Source organism: Pelmatolapia mariae, linkage group LG15 (assembly GCF_036321145.2).
Source record: "Pelmatolapia mariae isolate MD_Pm_ZW linkage group LG15, Pm_UMD_F_2, whole genome shotgun sequence".
NCBI lineage: Eukaryota > Metazoa > Chordata > Actinopteri > Cichliformes > Cichlidae > Pelmatolapia > Pelmatolapia mariae.
In genome coordinates, this window is record NC_086240.1 from 18,725,262 (window position 1) to 18,741,850 (window position 16,589).

Below are 16,589 nucleotides of genomic sequence, written 5' to 3' on the forward strand. Positions count from 1 at the left end.
AAATTTTCATTTGGTCAACACTCATTGATCTTTTGCCTCATTCATATTTGTTACACACAGAGGCCATCTTCCCCATTTACCTCCCTGGATGCTGAATAAGGATGAAAACCAGCTATGAAAAGATAAGTCAATTTTTTTTGTTTGGTCTGTCAATAATTGTGAGCATGTTCGCCATACTGATCAACACATAGCGATGACACAGGTATTAGTGGTATAAACTTTGAAATGCATGCTTTTTTAAACTATGAACATACATTTGCAAGGATGGGTAATCCCCAGATGGCAGTCATTTAAAAAATGAATGGCCATATTATCTTCTTTGCTTTTAATTAGCTTTCAAGAGAGCTTGGAGCATACTAAGGGATTTTTTCTTGTAATATTTTTTGATGTTTGTGCAGCTCAAATTGGATTCCCTCATATTTGGTCACAAATGCAGCTACATTTAGAATAACTAGTAAAAAGCTAAAATTTCAATGCCTATAAGACATAACACACACAAAAAAAAAATCATCTGATCCTTAGGATCCTTATCTAAAATTGTTTAAATACAACCTCACATGAACAACAACAGTTAATGACATATAAAACTGTATCATTATTTATTTCAAAAATACTAAGAAATAAGCCAAAATGTAGAAGCAGTGTGTGGAGCTTGTAGAAGCACATTTAGCAGCAATAACTATATTAAAACGACAGGAAAAGTGCTGTCGTGAGAAATCAAAAAAGTTATTAAAGCAGGTATCACCACAGAATGCACTTCTGAAAGCACATGTCCCACTGGAATATTAAAGCCTCTTCAAATAAAAGGATCAAACATTTCATATGAACTCCAGATATTAAAAACGCAGGGAGCATACCTTTCATGGACCCTGCCCCTCTCATCTCCCAGCGTCACTGTGACCGTGCGTGTTTTGCTGAGGCTGAAGTTCTTGCTATAATAATGATAGTCGGGTGTGACCCAGCCCACCCACACAGAAGCAGGGTCCTGTCCAGCAAACACTCGCACCGAGTAGTAATACTGCCAATTAAAAGAAAAAGGGCAAACAGTGCTATCGGTTAATCTGAATATACAGAGAGTAATACTATTGTTTTTTTGTTTTTTTAATTTATTTGAGAATCTATGTGGATTTACAGTTGTGATGCTTCCAAAGTCAATACTTCCATCTTCTTTTGGAGGATGGCTGCAGAAACAAAAAACATGACAGTAGATTTAAGTTATCTTAAACACTATGGGCTTTATTTTTTAACTTTAAGTATAAATTGAGATAAAACACAATTTCCCAATACAAAACAGCTTCAAGTACATGTCTGACCTGAGCTTCAGTGATTCATCCAGGAGCTTGTCTGCAGAATAAAACTCCACAGGCATGCTCAGTCTACAGTAGACCATGTCATTGTTGCTGTTTTGAGTGCCATACGTCTTGTGAGTGACCTTAAGGCAAGGAGGACTGTCGACTGTTCCGTCAATCCTCGTCACCTGAGGAGTTAATCAAACCCAAAGCGAGGGATCAGTAATATCAATGTGCCCATTAACACCAGCTCTAGTGTTTATTATAAATGGCTCTATAGGATTAAAAAAAAGCAAATCTCAATCTCAAATCCCTAGCAGCAAACTTAAAAGGCACTAAAAACACCAATGATATTGAGAATGTGTGTACCTCAATATCAGGGTGGTCCTCAGGTACATTGAAAAAAGTGGGCAGGCGCTTGCTGAACCACATGGTGACCTCTCTGTTCATGTTAACAGCAAAGGGCTCAAAACCCTCCTGTAGACCACACATGGTGTAGTACTTGAAAGTACTGGCATCCTTGCCCAAGTTCATACGGCCAATCTGAGACATGCTGAGACTGCACACGGGGATGAAACCTGGTGTATTTAGAAAAATGTATTATTTTAACATGTGCATTTTACATGGTCGTTTCAGATCTTTATTTCACAAAACAGGAACATGTTAAAAAAAAAATATTTAAAAAGAGAATGCCAGTGGTTTATGTACATACACGCAACAGTGAGTTGGCTTTCTTGAATTCTGTACTTTAAAAAAAAAAAAAAAACTTCCTTTCTTTATCCACCAAAACTCAAATGTCATATGTTTAAGAATCTATCACTTATGAAATCTAAAAACAAACTAACAACTTTACTTTATTCCTGTGTGACCATCCTCTTCCAAAGTCAACAGTTCATTTACAGAGTAATGAGCCAGTGTCACAAAGGACTTACCGGTAATTAAAATGAAACACACTTATCATTTTAAGCTTTTCTTAAAAACTTATGCAAACAAACCCAGTCAAACTCCCAGAGACACTTTGAAGGAAACAGGCAGAATAAATGAAGTTAGCTTGAAATACAAAGCCCTCACCATCCTCTGTCTCAAAGTCAGCGAAGCAAAGCTCGGATCCTTTATTGGTGATCAGGAGTTCTCCGTTGAGGGTGAAAATCATGGATTTGTCCTCCATGTTGATCATGCAACCAACCACGTCGCCCTTTTTCCAAGGATGTCCAAAGTAGCGGCTGCCTGCATGCATACGTCGTCCCTTGAAAAAACATAACAAGAATCACATGTTTTTGTCTTTGCTAATAAACGGAACAACAATGTTGCTTAGGTTTCTGTGACTGTGACTGTAGGTATTGTTAAAATGTAAAAGATATAATATATGGTGAAATCCTGAATTTAGAAAGTTTATGGCTGAACTACATATACTTCGTTACTCTTATAACCATGCAGTAGTCTCATTTTTAGATTCTAATTAGTGTAGCAATGTCCATGACGATACATCTAAAGTATCTAGATCTTTCAAAAAGTTGCCTTCAGACAACTTCCCATGACTAGTTTAAAAGAAAGGATACATGCAGTTTACCCGATATCCATCAAAGACGAAGGCTTGGTCGTCTACTCCGAGCTCCACATCAGGTCTGCAGCCTGGTCTGGCCCAGCCAACCCTCATGTCTCCTCCACTCAGAGCCTCAAACTCAAAGTACCACTTCCCCGTCTTCACCGCGTAGGTCTGCTCCACACGGAAGAAGCGTATCGTCTCGACGCTCTGATCATCAAGAGCGTGCACAACTTTAGGCAAAGATACGAAAACCAGAGGATTTAACACCATGGATACACTTGCTCATATTTTCAGTACTACTATTAGGCTTTACACTCAATCCGTAGCTATAATGAGGATTCATCACTGCTGGCTTTTAGATTGAAGAAATGTGTAAAAATACCGTATCCGTAACTATGAGTTGTACCACATATATTTGTAGTATATTAGCAAAATCCGTGCACTCCTAAACATTTACAAAACCTTGGGTGAAAGCAGTGCTGTTGCTGTAGCTTTTGAACATACAGTAGATAGTCCTGTATCAGTTTTAAGAGCTTTAAATGACTGCGGTGTCAGCGCCAGGGTCTCACCCTCTTGATCTGGGGGGTCGATCTCATATCCATATCCAACCATAGTCCTGATAGCCTCTCTCAGACTGTCCCTGTTAGATTTCTTGGTGCGTTCATCCAGTAAAGCATATGGCACCAGGCGAGGATTACGCCTGCTCTTCAAATCCTACCACAAACAGTGATAAGAAACTGTACTAGTGGACTAAAGTCATTTAAAATTAAAGGTAAAAACAATACATGAGTTTCATTTTCTCCATTTCAAATGCTGTATGAACTTTACCTGCTGGATGCCATAGGTCCATCCTTGTTTAATTCTATCTTTGGCCCACACATTGTGCGCATTTTCGGCCAGTTTATCAACTAGAACCTCTTGACCAGCATTCAGTCTCACATCAGAGAGTTCCAGTGGCGCAGGCTTATATCCATTGGACATCATGTAGCTACAGATGATATTGATAAGATAAGATACGGGAATCTTACAACCCAAATTTTCCCAAAAAGTTGGGACTCTCTATAAAATGTAAATTAAACAAAGTGCAATGATTTGCTGATATATATTTAAACGGAACAGAAAACATTCAATTTAACTGGGAAAATCTGAGATTTTAAGAAATTATTAGTTTGTTTTAAATTTAATGACAGCAACACATCCCCAAAAAGCTGGGATAGGGTCAGAATTACCACTCTGCAGCATCCTCTCTTCTTTTAACGAGAGTCTGAGGAGACTGCTGTACCTCTGAGAGGAATGTAGTTTCATTCTTGTCTGATATAAGATTCTAGCTGCTCAACAGTCCCGCGTATTCTGTCATGTTTTTTTTTCACATAATGATGCTTTCAGCTGGTGAAATGTGTCTTGCTGAAACATGGAAAGGCTTCCCTGAAAAAACCCAAACTAAAACAATTTGTTTTCCTTGCTGTAAGTAAATTATGGATTTTCAGATCATTGCATTTTGTTTTTATTTACATTTTACACAGCATCCAAAATTTTTTAGAACTGGGTTTGTACATAAACAAGGACACTGATTATATAAATGCCTCTAAAATTCATCAATTTTTTTTGTTGTATCTGATAAAAAGATACATAGAACTATAATATAACCTAAATTTATACAAAGTCTTACTTTTTGGGTAATTTGATTTTCTTCAGATCATCTTCAGCGTGAATATTAACCTGGGCAACATGGCATCCCAGGGCTAAAAGGGTCCTGAGAATAAAAGGAAATGTGAATAGGAAGAGCGAGAAAGTCTATGACCAGCATCAATATTCAAGCTTCATTACATTATGTTAGATGAAAATGATTCTTCTGAGTGAGTTCTAAATTTTTAACACTGCTCATTAGACACTGATAAATCTCCTCCGATCAATATAATAACACTGAACAGCACTCAGGTTGGGCTGCGTGGAAAAATGTCATTTGGGTCTCAAACTAGATGTAATTGACAAACTGCATACCCAGTTAAACTTTCCTCTAAGAGGAGGACGTTTTATTGAGCCAAGCCAAATGTTTTTACAGTGAGATGACTCAGTAGTTGGCTCAAATAAGCTTTGGATCCAATATTTGTTAAAAATCAATAATGGAATTCACTCAGGAGATGCAAGTCATTACAAGCACCGCTTAAATCTTAGCCTTAATCTGCTTTTGCTCAGCATTCAGGAGGGAGCTGCAGCAAGAAATGAATAGCTAACTGGATTATCCAGAGGACAGCCCAGGCCTTACTTTAGGGTTTCACTGGACATCTGCAAGTTGTAGTTCCTTTCAGTTTCAGGCAGCTTGGCGAAATCCACAAGGCAAGGGTGCTGCCTCTTGTTGTCATCACGAACCTGAAAAAAAAAAAATAAAAATGAAAAAGGTAGCAGTCAGGTGTTACTACTGCATGTGTCATCTCACCACACCCACTGTTTGCTCTATGAACCTTCCTGTCTTATAGATTTATAAGCAAAAATGGCTCAGAATTCAGAAAATAAAAAGTGGACCGCAGCTGAATTTATCTGCAGTTGTTGCTCAGAGATGCAAATTTTGTTTGTTTTTCTCTGTCTAATTCGGGCCTCAGGTGTTGATTTTTTTTCTTTCCTTTTTTAAATAAAGTGAGATAAGCCCAGTTCAGAGAATAGACTCGCAGTAGCGAGAGACTCGGCTATCTGTGAGAGTGGATGGGAGGAAATTTACAACTGCACGCAGACTCTCAATAAGACGCTGCCAGTGACTCCTCCTGATAATGCACTCTGCTGCTGACAGCAGTTAAATAGAAGTGAAGTGCACACGGGGTATGAAAAATACACAGTAAAGCAATACACAAAGATACAAAGCAATGATGCTGCATTCAACTTTATTATTGTCTTGATCCAAATACTGAATCTTCTGTTTGTCCAGAGAGCCTTGGGTTGTGTGCAATGTCACTCTGAGCTCCCTGAGCTTGTTACAGCAAAATTAAAACATTAAGCAGCTGCTTGGACCTAAAGATTGTCCCTAATAAACTATAGGACCTGGGCTAACCCCAAATGAAGCTTTCTCCCAGTCTTAATTAATCTGAATGTCATACTCTTGGAAGGTGAGACGCTCATTAAGTTTGTTAAATGGCCGCTGTTGCGATGACAGTCTCGGTGGGAAATGATTCTGTGATAACCACACTACAGTACAAAAGAGGCAGCATGTGTGATCAGACTTCTAACAAGCTGTTCTGCAGTAAACAGGAGTGACTGACAGGAAAATGATGGGAGAATGATAGAGGAAAGCAGTGCAGACAGGAATGATTAAAATGTCTTTAGATACAGAGGACTTCAACTACAGTTACACTGAGCAATTTAGAGATTGACAAACAAGCTCAGTAACATAAAATTAGATACTCTGCATGAGTTGATTTGGCACCGTGTCAAATAAAGGATTTTTTTTATTGCTTGTTGGAGTTTTTCTAACATTGATGAACTTTATTATAGATTTGCTTTTTTGAGGTTAAGCTTGAATCTTGCATCGCTCTATTTTAAGTTTTTGTTGTTTGCTTTTTGTTAAGTTTTGGATAAAACATTGTTTATATATGTTATTTATTTTCAACCTTTCATTTAAAACACTGAATAAATTTAGCTCCCAGTTTAATCAATTAATGGCACATTTAATTAATTATTTAATGATGCATTTCATAATTCTGGCACTTATGGCCCTCCATAGATTTCATTATTCACAAGCATATTATGTGTAATACTTTCTTGGGAGAGATAAAGTAAGTGTTGCCATACAGGTGAAACCCTCCTCCTTTCTATGAAAATAAGCACCTCTATGTTACAGGCAAATTAGAGAAACTTGAATGCAAACTCTAACATGCAAATATTGCATGGATCCATTCCACTTTATCTATGTTCTTAAGTCTTACAAACACTCATACTTTCTGAAGCAGTGAGATCTTCAGACGCCATTGCTGACATCACTTGCCCATAAAGGAACAAGCCCTGAAACGTTCTTCATGAAAAAAACTTTCTGGATTTCTCGACACACACTCTGAAGCTCGACACATTACGTCCCATCACTAGTGAGTAGGGTTTACTCAGTTATAAGCTTAACAATTTCACGTGAGTGTCCTTTTTTTCTCTAACTATATATGTTAGGTTGTTAAGTTATGTTGAGTTGACCTTTATCAGTGTTTCCAGACATACCAGATAAATATATTCCAGATGAATCACAGGTTTACCTTGCCATAGGTCCAGCCCAGTTCAATCTTGTTCATCCCCCACAGTTCGTGAATGTTTTCTGCCAGCTTGTCCCGGATGTTCTCCAAGTGAGGGGGAAGAACAATCTGCAGAGAGAAAGGGAACAGATGGTACAGTTGGATTCAAAAAGATGCTGGACAAAAAAAAAGGCTGACAAATGAAAACCGTTCTTCCTTATGTCTATGCAATTGTTAGATCCCTAGGGGTTATGCCAAGTTTCCTACCCTTTTGTCACACTGAGGTAGAAAGTCAGCACCTGTTTTCCATTTGTACTTCAGAGCCACTTCTGCAGCACTGAATGTTAAATTACAGGTGGGTAACACAAAATGAATTCATCTCAAATGATTCCCTGAAACCGCTGCTGGCCTAGTAAACAGCTTTGTCTTCTTTTTAAACAGCACTCAAACAAGAAGCAGAAGAAGAGAAACAGCAGCAATCATGTACCCATCATGGACATTTTATAGCACACTTTTTAGAACCAGAGCAAACCAACCAAAAGAACTAGAATATAATTTTACTGTATATTCAACATAAGTGTTCACACCGCTGCTTGTAATTTCCTTGGGTGTAACATCACTTTAACATCTCACCTGACTGGTGTCAACAGGAGTGGGGATAAAGGAGGCCTGAGAGAGGAACTGGGTGGTTCCCAGCAGATCACGGACCCCATCGTGGTCCCTCTTGTACTCCTTCACAGGCTCTACATGCATCTTCTCTTTGGGCAACAGTGCTTCATAACACGGAGAGTAACCGGCAGGTGGCAAGAACTTGAAATCTCCATGGCGACCGCCCAGCAGGAACCGGACCCTGTGATAAGACATTGATGACAGTAAAAGGCAGTAAATAACTTCAGCTAACATCCGTCTACATCTCTGGCATTACATAATATCAGGCTTGTAGTAGAGACTTAAATGTTCTTCTTTGGTTATTTTTATTTTTTTATTTCATTGTTTATTGGTATGCTGTAGGGATAAAGATGTAAGATAAAGCATAACACATCACATAAATCTAAACCAAATATAACTTCATTTGAAAAGAAAACATTTTAAGAAATGGTTTCAGGTTTATTTTTTCCCCCCATCTGGTATGACCTGTTCTGTCTCATTAAGATAAAAATTAAGATACCAGGAAGCTGCAGTACAGTAACAAAATTACTTTAATTTGGTGCTATGCCATTGGTTTTTGTGTGAACCTACAAAAGTTCATAAGGTGCAAATTCATCAAGAGCCTCAGCAAAAAAACAACAACCCCCCCCAAATTTCTGTTGAAAATGCTTTTACTGATTATGCTGGAATTATAAATGCAGAGCCTTACTTTACACCTGCAGAGAAGCTGACTACAGGGAAGAAGAACCCGTCTGTGTTGAAGTCCTCAAACATGCCCTGGACAGGCTGCCCGTTGATCCTGAAGGACATACTGGGAGCTCCCAAATCCAGACAGCAGCTGACCACATCGTCTGAGTTCAGCAGGTGCTGGTTAATGGAGGCCACGGCCCTTGGGATTCGGCCTAGACAACAGCGTGCGGAGACAGATAGGGAGGATGGATGGCTGTTACAGCTGCAAAGTCATTGCAAATGTAGGGCAGGATGATGGGCGAGGAGAAGAGAAGTGAGCAGAGAGGTTGGGAGTTGGGTGGTGAGTGCTTTAACAGGAATGTCATGAAATGGATGAGGGGAGGTGATGGGTCTTTTAGCAGATTTAGAAGGGAAGTGAGGTGAAATAGTTTTTATGCTGTTAGGCTGAGATTGGAAAAGAGAGGTACTAAGAGACTTATACCCCTGAAGCACCAAGAGGACAAAGATATGGACTCAAACTACTGACTGGTTCCTTCCTCTTATGCAGAAAGAAAAAAAAACTGCAATCAGCTGGCACTTTCAGTTTGAATGCAAACTGAATATGTACGGCATGCATATCAAAATCATTCGAGACGTTGCAAGGCTTTTCAGAAGATGTAAAAGAGAAGTCTAACAGGTAGAGGTTGGAAAGTGGAATTTTATATCAGTGTCCCAAAGATGAAAAAGCAAAGTAAAGAGGGGACAGCAGGCTCCTGCATTATTCACAAAAGGTTCTGTCAGGGCAAAGTCCTTCAATAACCCTTTTTTAATTCCACAAACTTGGAGTTACCTAACTGCAGTAGTGCAGAGTAGCATGGAACAAATTTAACAGTTTATATTATATAAAGACGAGATAACAGAGCAAGTCAAAAGCTAGACTGTGCTTTTTTCAGGTTTCCAGGCCCATCATATTTGCCTTTTTGCAGTAAGACTGTCTTTGATTGCGCATGGTTCCTAGTAAATACACGACACATGGACAGAATAAAGCCAATAGGCCAGAACAAGACTGCTAATCATCTCAGTCTGAACCACAAGATCTTAAAAGCAAAATGAAATAAACAAAATAACATGATTCAGAGACAGATCTCTGAAGTTTCTCAATGCGATTGACTTCACTGAGTCTGTAGCATTACTGCATTGAATTCTAGTGCTGTTAGTTTCATTAGTGACTCTAGTGACAGGGAGTAGTGCAGGGGTAGGCAACTCCAGATCTCGAGTGGCGGTGTCCTGCAGGTTTTAGATGTGTCCTTGATCCAACACAGCTGATTCAAATGGCTAAATTACCTCCTCAACATGTCTTGAAGTTCTCTAGAAGCCTGGTAATGAACTAATATTTGATTCAGGTGTGTTGACCCAGGGTGATATCTAAAACCAGCAGGACACCACCCCTCAAAGCCTGGAGTTGCCCACCCCTGGAGTAGTGTCTACCAAAAAAAACTGCTTCGATGTAGACTCGTTTAAATGTCTATTTAAGTGGTTTTTTTTATGTTTTCATGTAATATTTTCATTGTTGGCGGCAAGCTGTAAAAACATTACCTTGTAATTACTGTATCATTTCCTCTTAGTTTGATGTTTCAGTCTTTATTTCTCCAGGTTAGGGGAAAATATGTTGGGTGAATATAGAGTTTATAAGTTATAAACTCTTTATTCAACACACCTTGTTTTGAACTGAGGACATAAGAGTCAATCATGTGATATCGCTTTTATGGCATGTGTGATGTCTGAAAGAAGACACTGCCTAGCAGTTTCCAGGAAAAGAATAGAACCAGACAATGGAAACCCAATCAGTGATAATGGCTATCTGGTTACTCAATTTCACAGTTCCACAGACCTACACAACAACATCATTCTTGTTTTGTATTTATAGTTAACCACTGCACAGATTCAGCCTCTCTTCAGCTTCAGTATGATAGCTTTTCTGTCAGGAGGTCATCAGGTATCCAAGATGCACCATTGGTTTTTGTCCATTATGACACACTACGTGAGATAAAAACCTTTTTTGTGCATACTGCCTATTTTCATTCTCAAACTGATGTGATACCCTGACTCACCATGAATCATCCTGATCAGTGCATAAACTGTTTGTTGTCAGGTAGACTAAACGTAGGATAAAAACAGCATTGAACCTTAAGATTGTATGCATCTAGACTAAATATACATTATCTCTATATTTTCTTACATACATGGGTTTTGAATTTCAACCACATATGAGATCTACCAGCAGTGAAATATTAAATTAAGATGCTCACCTGACCAGAGATGCAGTCCATCAAAGCTGTAAGAGTACAGGTCATCTCCAACACCGTTGCCTCCCCACCCTTCTCCTCCACCAGGGTACGGAGCATAGCCTTTAGTGTTGGCCCAGCCTACCCTCAGGTGGGTGGGCTCATTGGTTACAAAGTGGTCCACTTGGTCAATGACCAGCTCATAATACCACTTCTTATACTGAGCTGAACCTTCAGCTATGCCCAGGAAGATATTTGGTCTCATACTGGAAATGAAAACAGGGAAAGTCAACACTGGATTGAAACCGTCACTCCAAATTTCCTCTCTTTAATCAGCTGTGTATACTGGGGTTACTGCATCCAGCAGCGGTGCAATACTTTAAATTCTCTACCTCTGAACATCATTGACCAATCTAGTCTGAAGCAGCAGGTCCCTATTGGGAAGGAGGTTGTCACAGATCAGATTCTGATTGGCTCTCACTGCCACTCCATTGCATACACAGAGGGAACAAAGGACATCCAGGATCTGACAGAGAAAAAGACAACACTTGTGTCAGACACTTTTTCCTTTTTGTGTGAAAATATGGCACACATCCACAGTGTGTCAGCGTTTCACATGCTCCGAGAGGAAATGATTAGTTATTCAGACAGATTCTCTGCAAGCTGTGATGCTTGTAGCACATTCACAGTGCGCAAGAGGGCCTTCAAGCAGAACTATCGTCCTCCACCTGCCATTCACGATCAGCAACTGCTGTTTACAAGAAAGCTCTTTGATGTCTTCTAACAAGTGACAGTGTAAATATTAGGAGACTGACATTTAAACACTGCATACACAACACTAGGCTGGAACAAGTGAAAGCCATGATAAAGATTTAAGTACAGTTTTTAAAACCTAGTTTGACAGCTTGATTTTATTTAACAGTTGTTGAGGCTTTATAACCCAATGAAATGTCTTTAGTGTTTAGTGTTGGTGTTTTAAAAAAAACAGAGCAACTTGCACCAAAGTTGATCCCAATTTGGACTGGACCACAACGAAACACTGGATATAAATCTTTAGAATTCCGTAATGGCAAGGAAAGATGTCTCCCACCTCTGCCCGCAAAGGACCAACCAACAGCCAAAATGTGACAACAACTGAGCCAGTTGTGTTTTTGCACTGACACAGTGGAGTATTTTTCTTGGCCAAGTGTTTTCATGATGCAAGTTCGAACAGCATTTGTTGATTGCTCTGAGAAAAACCAGAGACAATGATTGTGTTGGCACTCCCGGATTGACACATTAAAGAAGCGGTAGCTGTAGAAATATCAATAAAACCACACTTCCGCATTTTTAGTGGTGATTGATGATTCTATGTATGCATTGGCAATCCTAACTCAACTTTGACTTAGCAAATCCTCTGCCAAGGCATAAAACCAAAGCAGTCTGTCTGTCTACCAGCAAGAGCATGCGAAAACTGCCAAGGTGAATTGTCTATACTCCACGAGGAGCATGGACAAAGGAAGAACCTGTGAAATGTTTGGTGTGAAGCCAGGTTGTTTTCTCTAAAATTAGAAGATATGGCACTAGACTGGCATTGGCACAAAGAGCTCCTTTCTTGTACCTTTTCTAGCCTAATATTTCTGCTTACCTTGTGGTTGCGTCCATGCTTGTAGAGCAAAGAGACGATGGATTTAATGTGACCTTTCTGGATGATGTTCAGAGCTTCTGGGCTTTCTACCAAGATACAGTGGAGGACTTCCAGAATACCTATAGAGTTACACAAAATGTTTGTCATTTAACAAAAGAAACATTTAGACCATATCTCAACATCGATAGCACATTTTTGTCCTTTGCGCCTATCAAAAATCTTTCATTGTTTTAGTTTTTTTTCCTCCTCAATTTTTCCACTGAAAGTTTCTCATCATACCTGATGAAGACTCCAGTCTTTCGAGTTTGCTGACCAACCAGTCCAATTTTCGGGAAAACTGGGTACAGTTGTTCCGGTTTCCACGAATCAGTGCAGCTTAACAAACAACAAAGATTTCACAAAGAAAATATTAATATTATAAAAGTGCATTCAAGCAGCAGAATATCAGGTGAGTGGATACTGCAAACAATTTGACTTTGTCTAATGAATAACCGTAGGGTTTTTCCTGATATGACATATCTGCATATGAAAACTCATTAAATCTGAATAGAAACTACATGAGAAAAATTGTAAAGGCACTATTAAACCAAGACCTCTATGCCCCATAAAAAGTTGAGGTGTATTCTCTTGTACCATTCTCTACACCTGTGGGTGACATTAAGAAGTCTCCTTATCAATATACTGTCTCATTTCTCACCATTTAGATTCAGGGACAGCAGATGGATAATGTCTGTGAAACACTTTAACAACCCTTTGTGCCAAAGGAATACTGATGGGTGTCTAATCTCCTTTAATTCTGCGCTCTCAGCCAAGCTATAGTTCAAAATGAACACATGGCTAGATCCACAGTTTGAGTCAAGGACACGGATATTCACTGTGACTGACTGATGTGAATGTGAAATTCAAAGGTCAGAGACAGGCAGGAGAACCTGGGGCTGCACAGACTACAGGCTTTAAACCATGGTTACATAATCATACAGTGTATCAAGATATACTGTAATATTGCTAAGGCTTTAATGAAGACATCAATTTAAAGTGAAACGATTTGTCCCACTGAGTCCAAGAACAATTATATCTCATGAAAAAAATAAATAACAAACAAGGAAAAAAGTAGATTATTCAGTCAGAAAATAAATGTGACAAAGCAGCCACATTTATTTTATTAATGTGTTTATCTATTTTAATATTACTCAGTTTTTGCACACAGGACATTAGAATGTGTGCCTCCTTCAAGACGTCTGGAGAGCTAATCACGAAGACTGCTTCAAGAGTAGAAGGCTGTGTTAAAGAATAAAAGCGGTCATACCAAATATTGCATTTCAAGCTCATTAGAGTTGCACAAACTCTGTTTTTGCCCTAAATAATGTATTTCCACATATTTTTAGACATGTTTCAATAAGCTGCTATACCCATTTCCCAGCAAAATATAAAAAAGAGGAGTGAATCAAGAAATGTGCATAATACTGTACATCTTGCATCTTGTGTATTATAAGACCCACTAAAGTCTAGAATAATGCAAACCAGCCAATTAGAACATCGTTATTTCAGATCTTAGACTTAAATCTGCATTTTGGAATGTAGTTTGGTGTAGACACACAGTAGAGGAGGTTACACATCTATAACTCTAGGAAAACTGGGCAAACTTTACCTGCTTAAGTTGAGTAATGTCTCCACACTACTAAAAATCTCTACAACAGGTGGCCATTGTAAATAGTGGTGGGATGTTTTTATGTTTATCTTTAATACACAGCCTGACTTAACTTCTAGTGATTGTGACTTTTTAGGGCTTCCAGCCAGAATATCTGGGTAGCAGATATGCATGCTAATTTAGCCTCAAATAAGCTAATTAAATTGAAATTTTCATCAGATTACAGCTGATGATATGTAGATTTAACTTTTGCAAATGAAATCCCTCTCTCCATATGAGTTTGTAAAGATCATCAATAGTATAATACAGTGAGGTTCATGGAAAATTCCTGCTTGGGGTGATATTGATGTCCATAATCTCATCATTTAACAAGCACACTGCCTACTTGGACAGATAACAGACCAATAAGAGAGAGAAGGTCAGAGCAAACAAGGCCCCGACACAATTCATCATGCAAAATCTGCTACGCCATCCTGCCTTCTGCATCCTTGGGGGTGACCTCTCTGTGGGGATGGCTAGAGTGTACTCAGAGGAGTGTATTTGTGGGTTTTGAGCATGTGTGTTTGTGTGTAATGTGTGGACATGTAGGGGAGGTGGTGATGATTACAAAGGCAGTCAAGGTGAGCCAAGTGGAAGCTGTTGATGGGAAAACTCCAATGACAGCAAAACAAAGTACCCAAGAGAAAGCGGCCTGAAATAAAACTTTTCAGGGTCAGAGCTTTAGCATTCATGACTCAGTGTGAGGCCCTGAGAGAATCAGATAATGCCAACACCTGTGACGGCTGGCATTTTGTTAACGATGCCATTTTGCCTTCAAATATTCAGCTCGATGCTATATGATTATATCTACACTGCTTTCAAAACACACGTGACCTAGATGAAAGCGAAGGAAGACTGTAAGACTGCAGGAGGCAATGCGTTTACATTTAAATGTCATGTAAGTGCTGTGACCAGCTTTGAACTGCAGATGTGGAAGGAAGGAAGGAAGGAAAAGAATGGCATTAAGTGTCAATTAAATGATGCGACCAGGAGATGGGAGATGAGAAACATAGGAGAGAAGGCAAATTCAGTGAAGACACTGAGGGAAGATAAATACTACACGTCTACCCTGAACCAACAGCTGACAGTGTTTAAAAAAAACAAACAAAAAAACCCCCAAACGATGTGGATATTTCATGTGATCCATCGCTCAACTGTTTACCTAAGAGTTCATAAAGCAGGTTGAGAATGTCCTTCCACGCTGCGCCAGCTTCCTCCCCAGCCACCTCCCCGAAGTGGGCTGCACTGTCGTACAGGTTCATTCGATCAATGCATTTGGACAGAAGACTCAGCATACCCTGAGAAAAATAAAAAATATATACATAATTATTGTGTATTCTTTTACAAGAATTGATAATAACTGAATAGCAAGGAGCTAAACAAATATTATGAAAGATTAATAGGGACTCATTAAAATTCATTACATTTATGTAACCAAAGTCGAAACATACGTTCATTTAAGAACCTTAGGTTTTAACCACTTTTTCCCCCCACACACACAAAAAAACACATCCTGCATAGCATCATCTAAATGAGAAACATCATCAGTGTATGAGAGGTTTTCTTTTTGCATAGAAATTAATCACACCACCCACTCTCACCTCCTCTTTGAAGAGGTCCTGACGTTTGATGAGTGAACGGAGAAGACACTGCTTCTCTTCATGCTCCAGCTCAGAATCGGGCTGCTTAAAGTACTCAATCAAATCATTCAGTGTCTGTAGCACCTCTTCAACGTACCCGGCCACCGCTGTAGACTCTCCTGCTGCAATGCTGTCCAAAGCTCTGGGAGGAAAAAAAGGCAGAAAAGACAGAGAGGGTGGATCAATGTGTAAAATTTTACAAAAATGTAAAAACATACAGTGAGTGTGGAGTTTTTGTTAGAAGCAAAGAGAACCCTCCTATAATTACTTGATGAAGTTGGTAAAGAGGAACGTGGTGTTACGGATGATGCGTGCAGCCCGAGACTCCTCGTGCTGACAGCGCTGGAGGATGAGCCCGTCATCCATGTGGCCCTCAGAATGTAGGCAGGCCTAGCAGGACAAACACAGATGTGAATATTAATTTTTTAAACTAGGATGCAACAAGATGCCAGTAACCTGCTGGAAACGTCTGTCCTGTCAGACTTTTGAAAACGAATCTGTGTAATATCTCAAATATTCTAAAATAAAACCTAAAATGAACAGGTGTAAGAACGAAAAGCATATATGTAATCACTTTTTGTGATGTGCGAGTCTTCTATGGCTAGTGAGTTTACAACACCAATGCTCAGTGAAATCTGACTTACTGTAATCAAACAGCCTAATTAAAAAACGACAGGGGTGTGGGGGGAGGATTGAAGTGTAAACCCACCACCCGTCACCTCCAACACGTCTGGTGCTTTGGCATGCGGCCAAGGCTGCAAGGTCTGCCTGGCGCCAGCACGACGTGGTATTTGATGTCCCTGGACAAATGCCCGGCGATGAGCAGCGTTTATATGCCACCCTAATCCTTCTGTCTCACCCAAAACTAACTGTCACCCTCCACGTGGCCAATTATCACGTTTAAATGGGTTTCAGCCTCATGTGCACTCTCTGTGTGTCTGCAGAAGAGATGGGAGTGGAGTGCGGGTGGCCACATCTGATGTATCCAAGGCT

At 39.5% G+C, this 16,589-nt stretch overlaps 1 protein-coding gene across 1 annotated transcript in view; it reads right to left on the minus strand.

Moving 5' to 3' along the window:
* Positions 1-16,589, minus strand: part of ryr3 (ryanodine receptor 3) — a 115,390-nt gene that overhangs the window by 55,533 nt on the left and 43,268 nt on the right. Inside the window, exons 14-33 of the mRNA XM_063495500.1 lie at positions 15,865-15,986; positions 15,558-15,738; positions 15,119-15,254; positions 12,549-12,644; positions 12,270-12,388; positions 11,035-11,168; positions 10,667-10,908; positions 8,398-8,590; positions 7,674-7,890; positions 7,065-7,169; positions 5,102-5,205; positions 4,505-4,588; positions 3,664-3,823; positions 3,405-3,549; positions 2,860-3,065; positions 2,361-2,535; positions 1,659-1,867; positions 1,314-1,477; positions 1,133-1,181; positions 858-1,018 (exon numbers count right to left, since the gene is read on the minus strand). Coding sequence (XP_063351570.1) covers positions 858-1,018; positions 1,133-1,181; positions 1,314-1,477; positions 1,659-1,867; positions 2,361-2,535; positions 2,860-3,065; positions 3,405-3,549; positions 3,664-3,823; positions 4,505-4,588; positions 5,102-5,205; positions 7,065-7,169; positions 7,674-7,890; positions 8,398-8,590; positions 10,667-10,908; positions 11,035-11,168; positions 12,270-12,388; positions 12,549-12,644; positions 15,119-15,254; positions 15,558-15,738; positions 15,865-15,986 — 3,002 coding nt within the window. The remainder of the gene's footprint in view (positions 1-857; positions 1,019-1,132; positions 1,182-1,313; positions 1,478-1,658; positions 1,868-2,360; positions 2,536-2,859; positions 3,066-3,404; positions 3,550-3,663; positions 3,824-4,504; positions 4,589-5,101; positions 5,206-7,064; positions 7,170-7,673; positions 7,891-8,397; positions 8,591-10,666; positions 10,909-11,034; positions 11,169-12,269; positions 12,389-12,548; positions 12,645-15,118; positions 15,255-15,557; positions 15,739-15,864; positions 15,987-16,589) is intronic.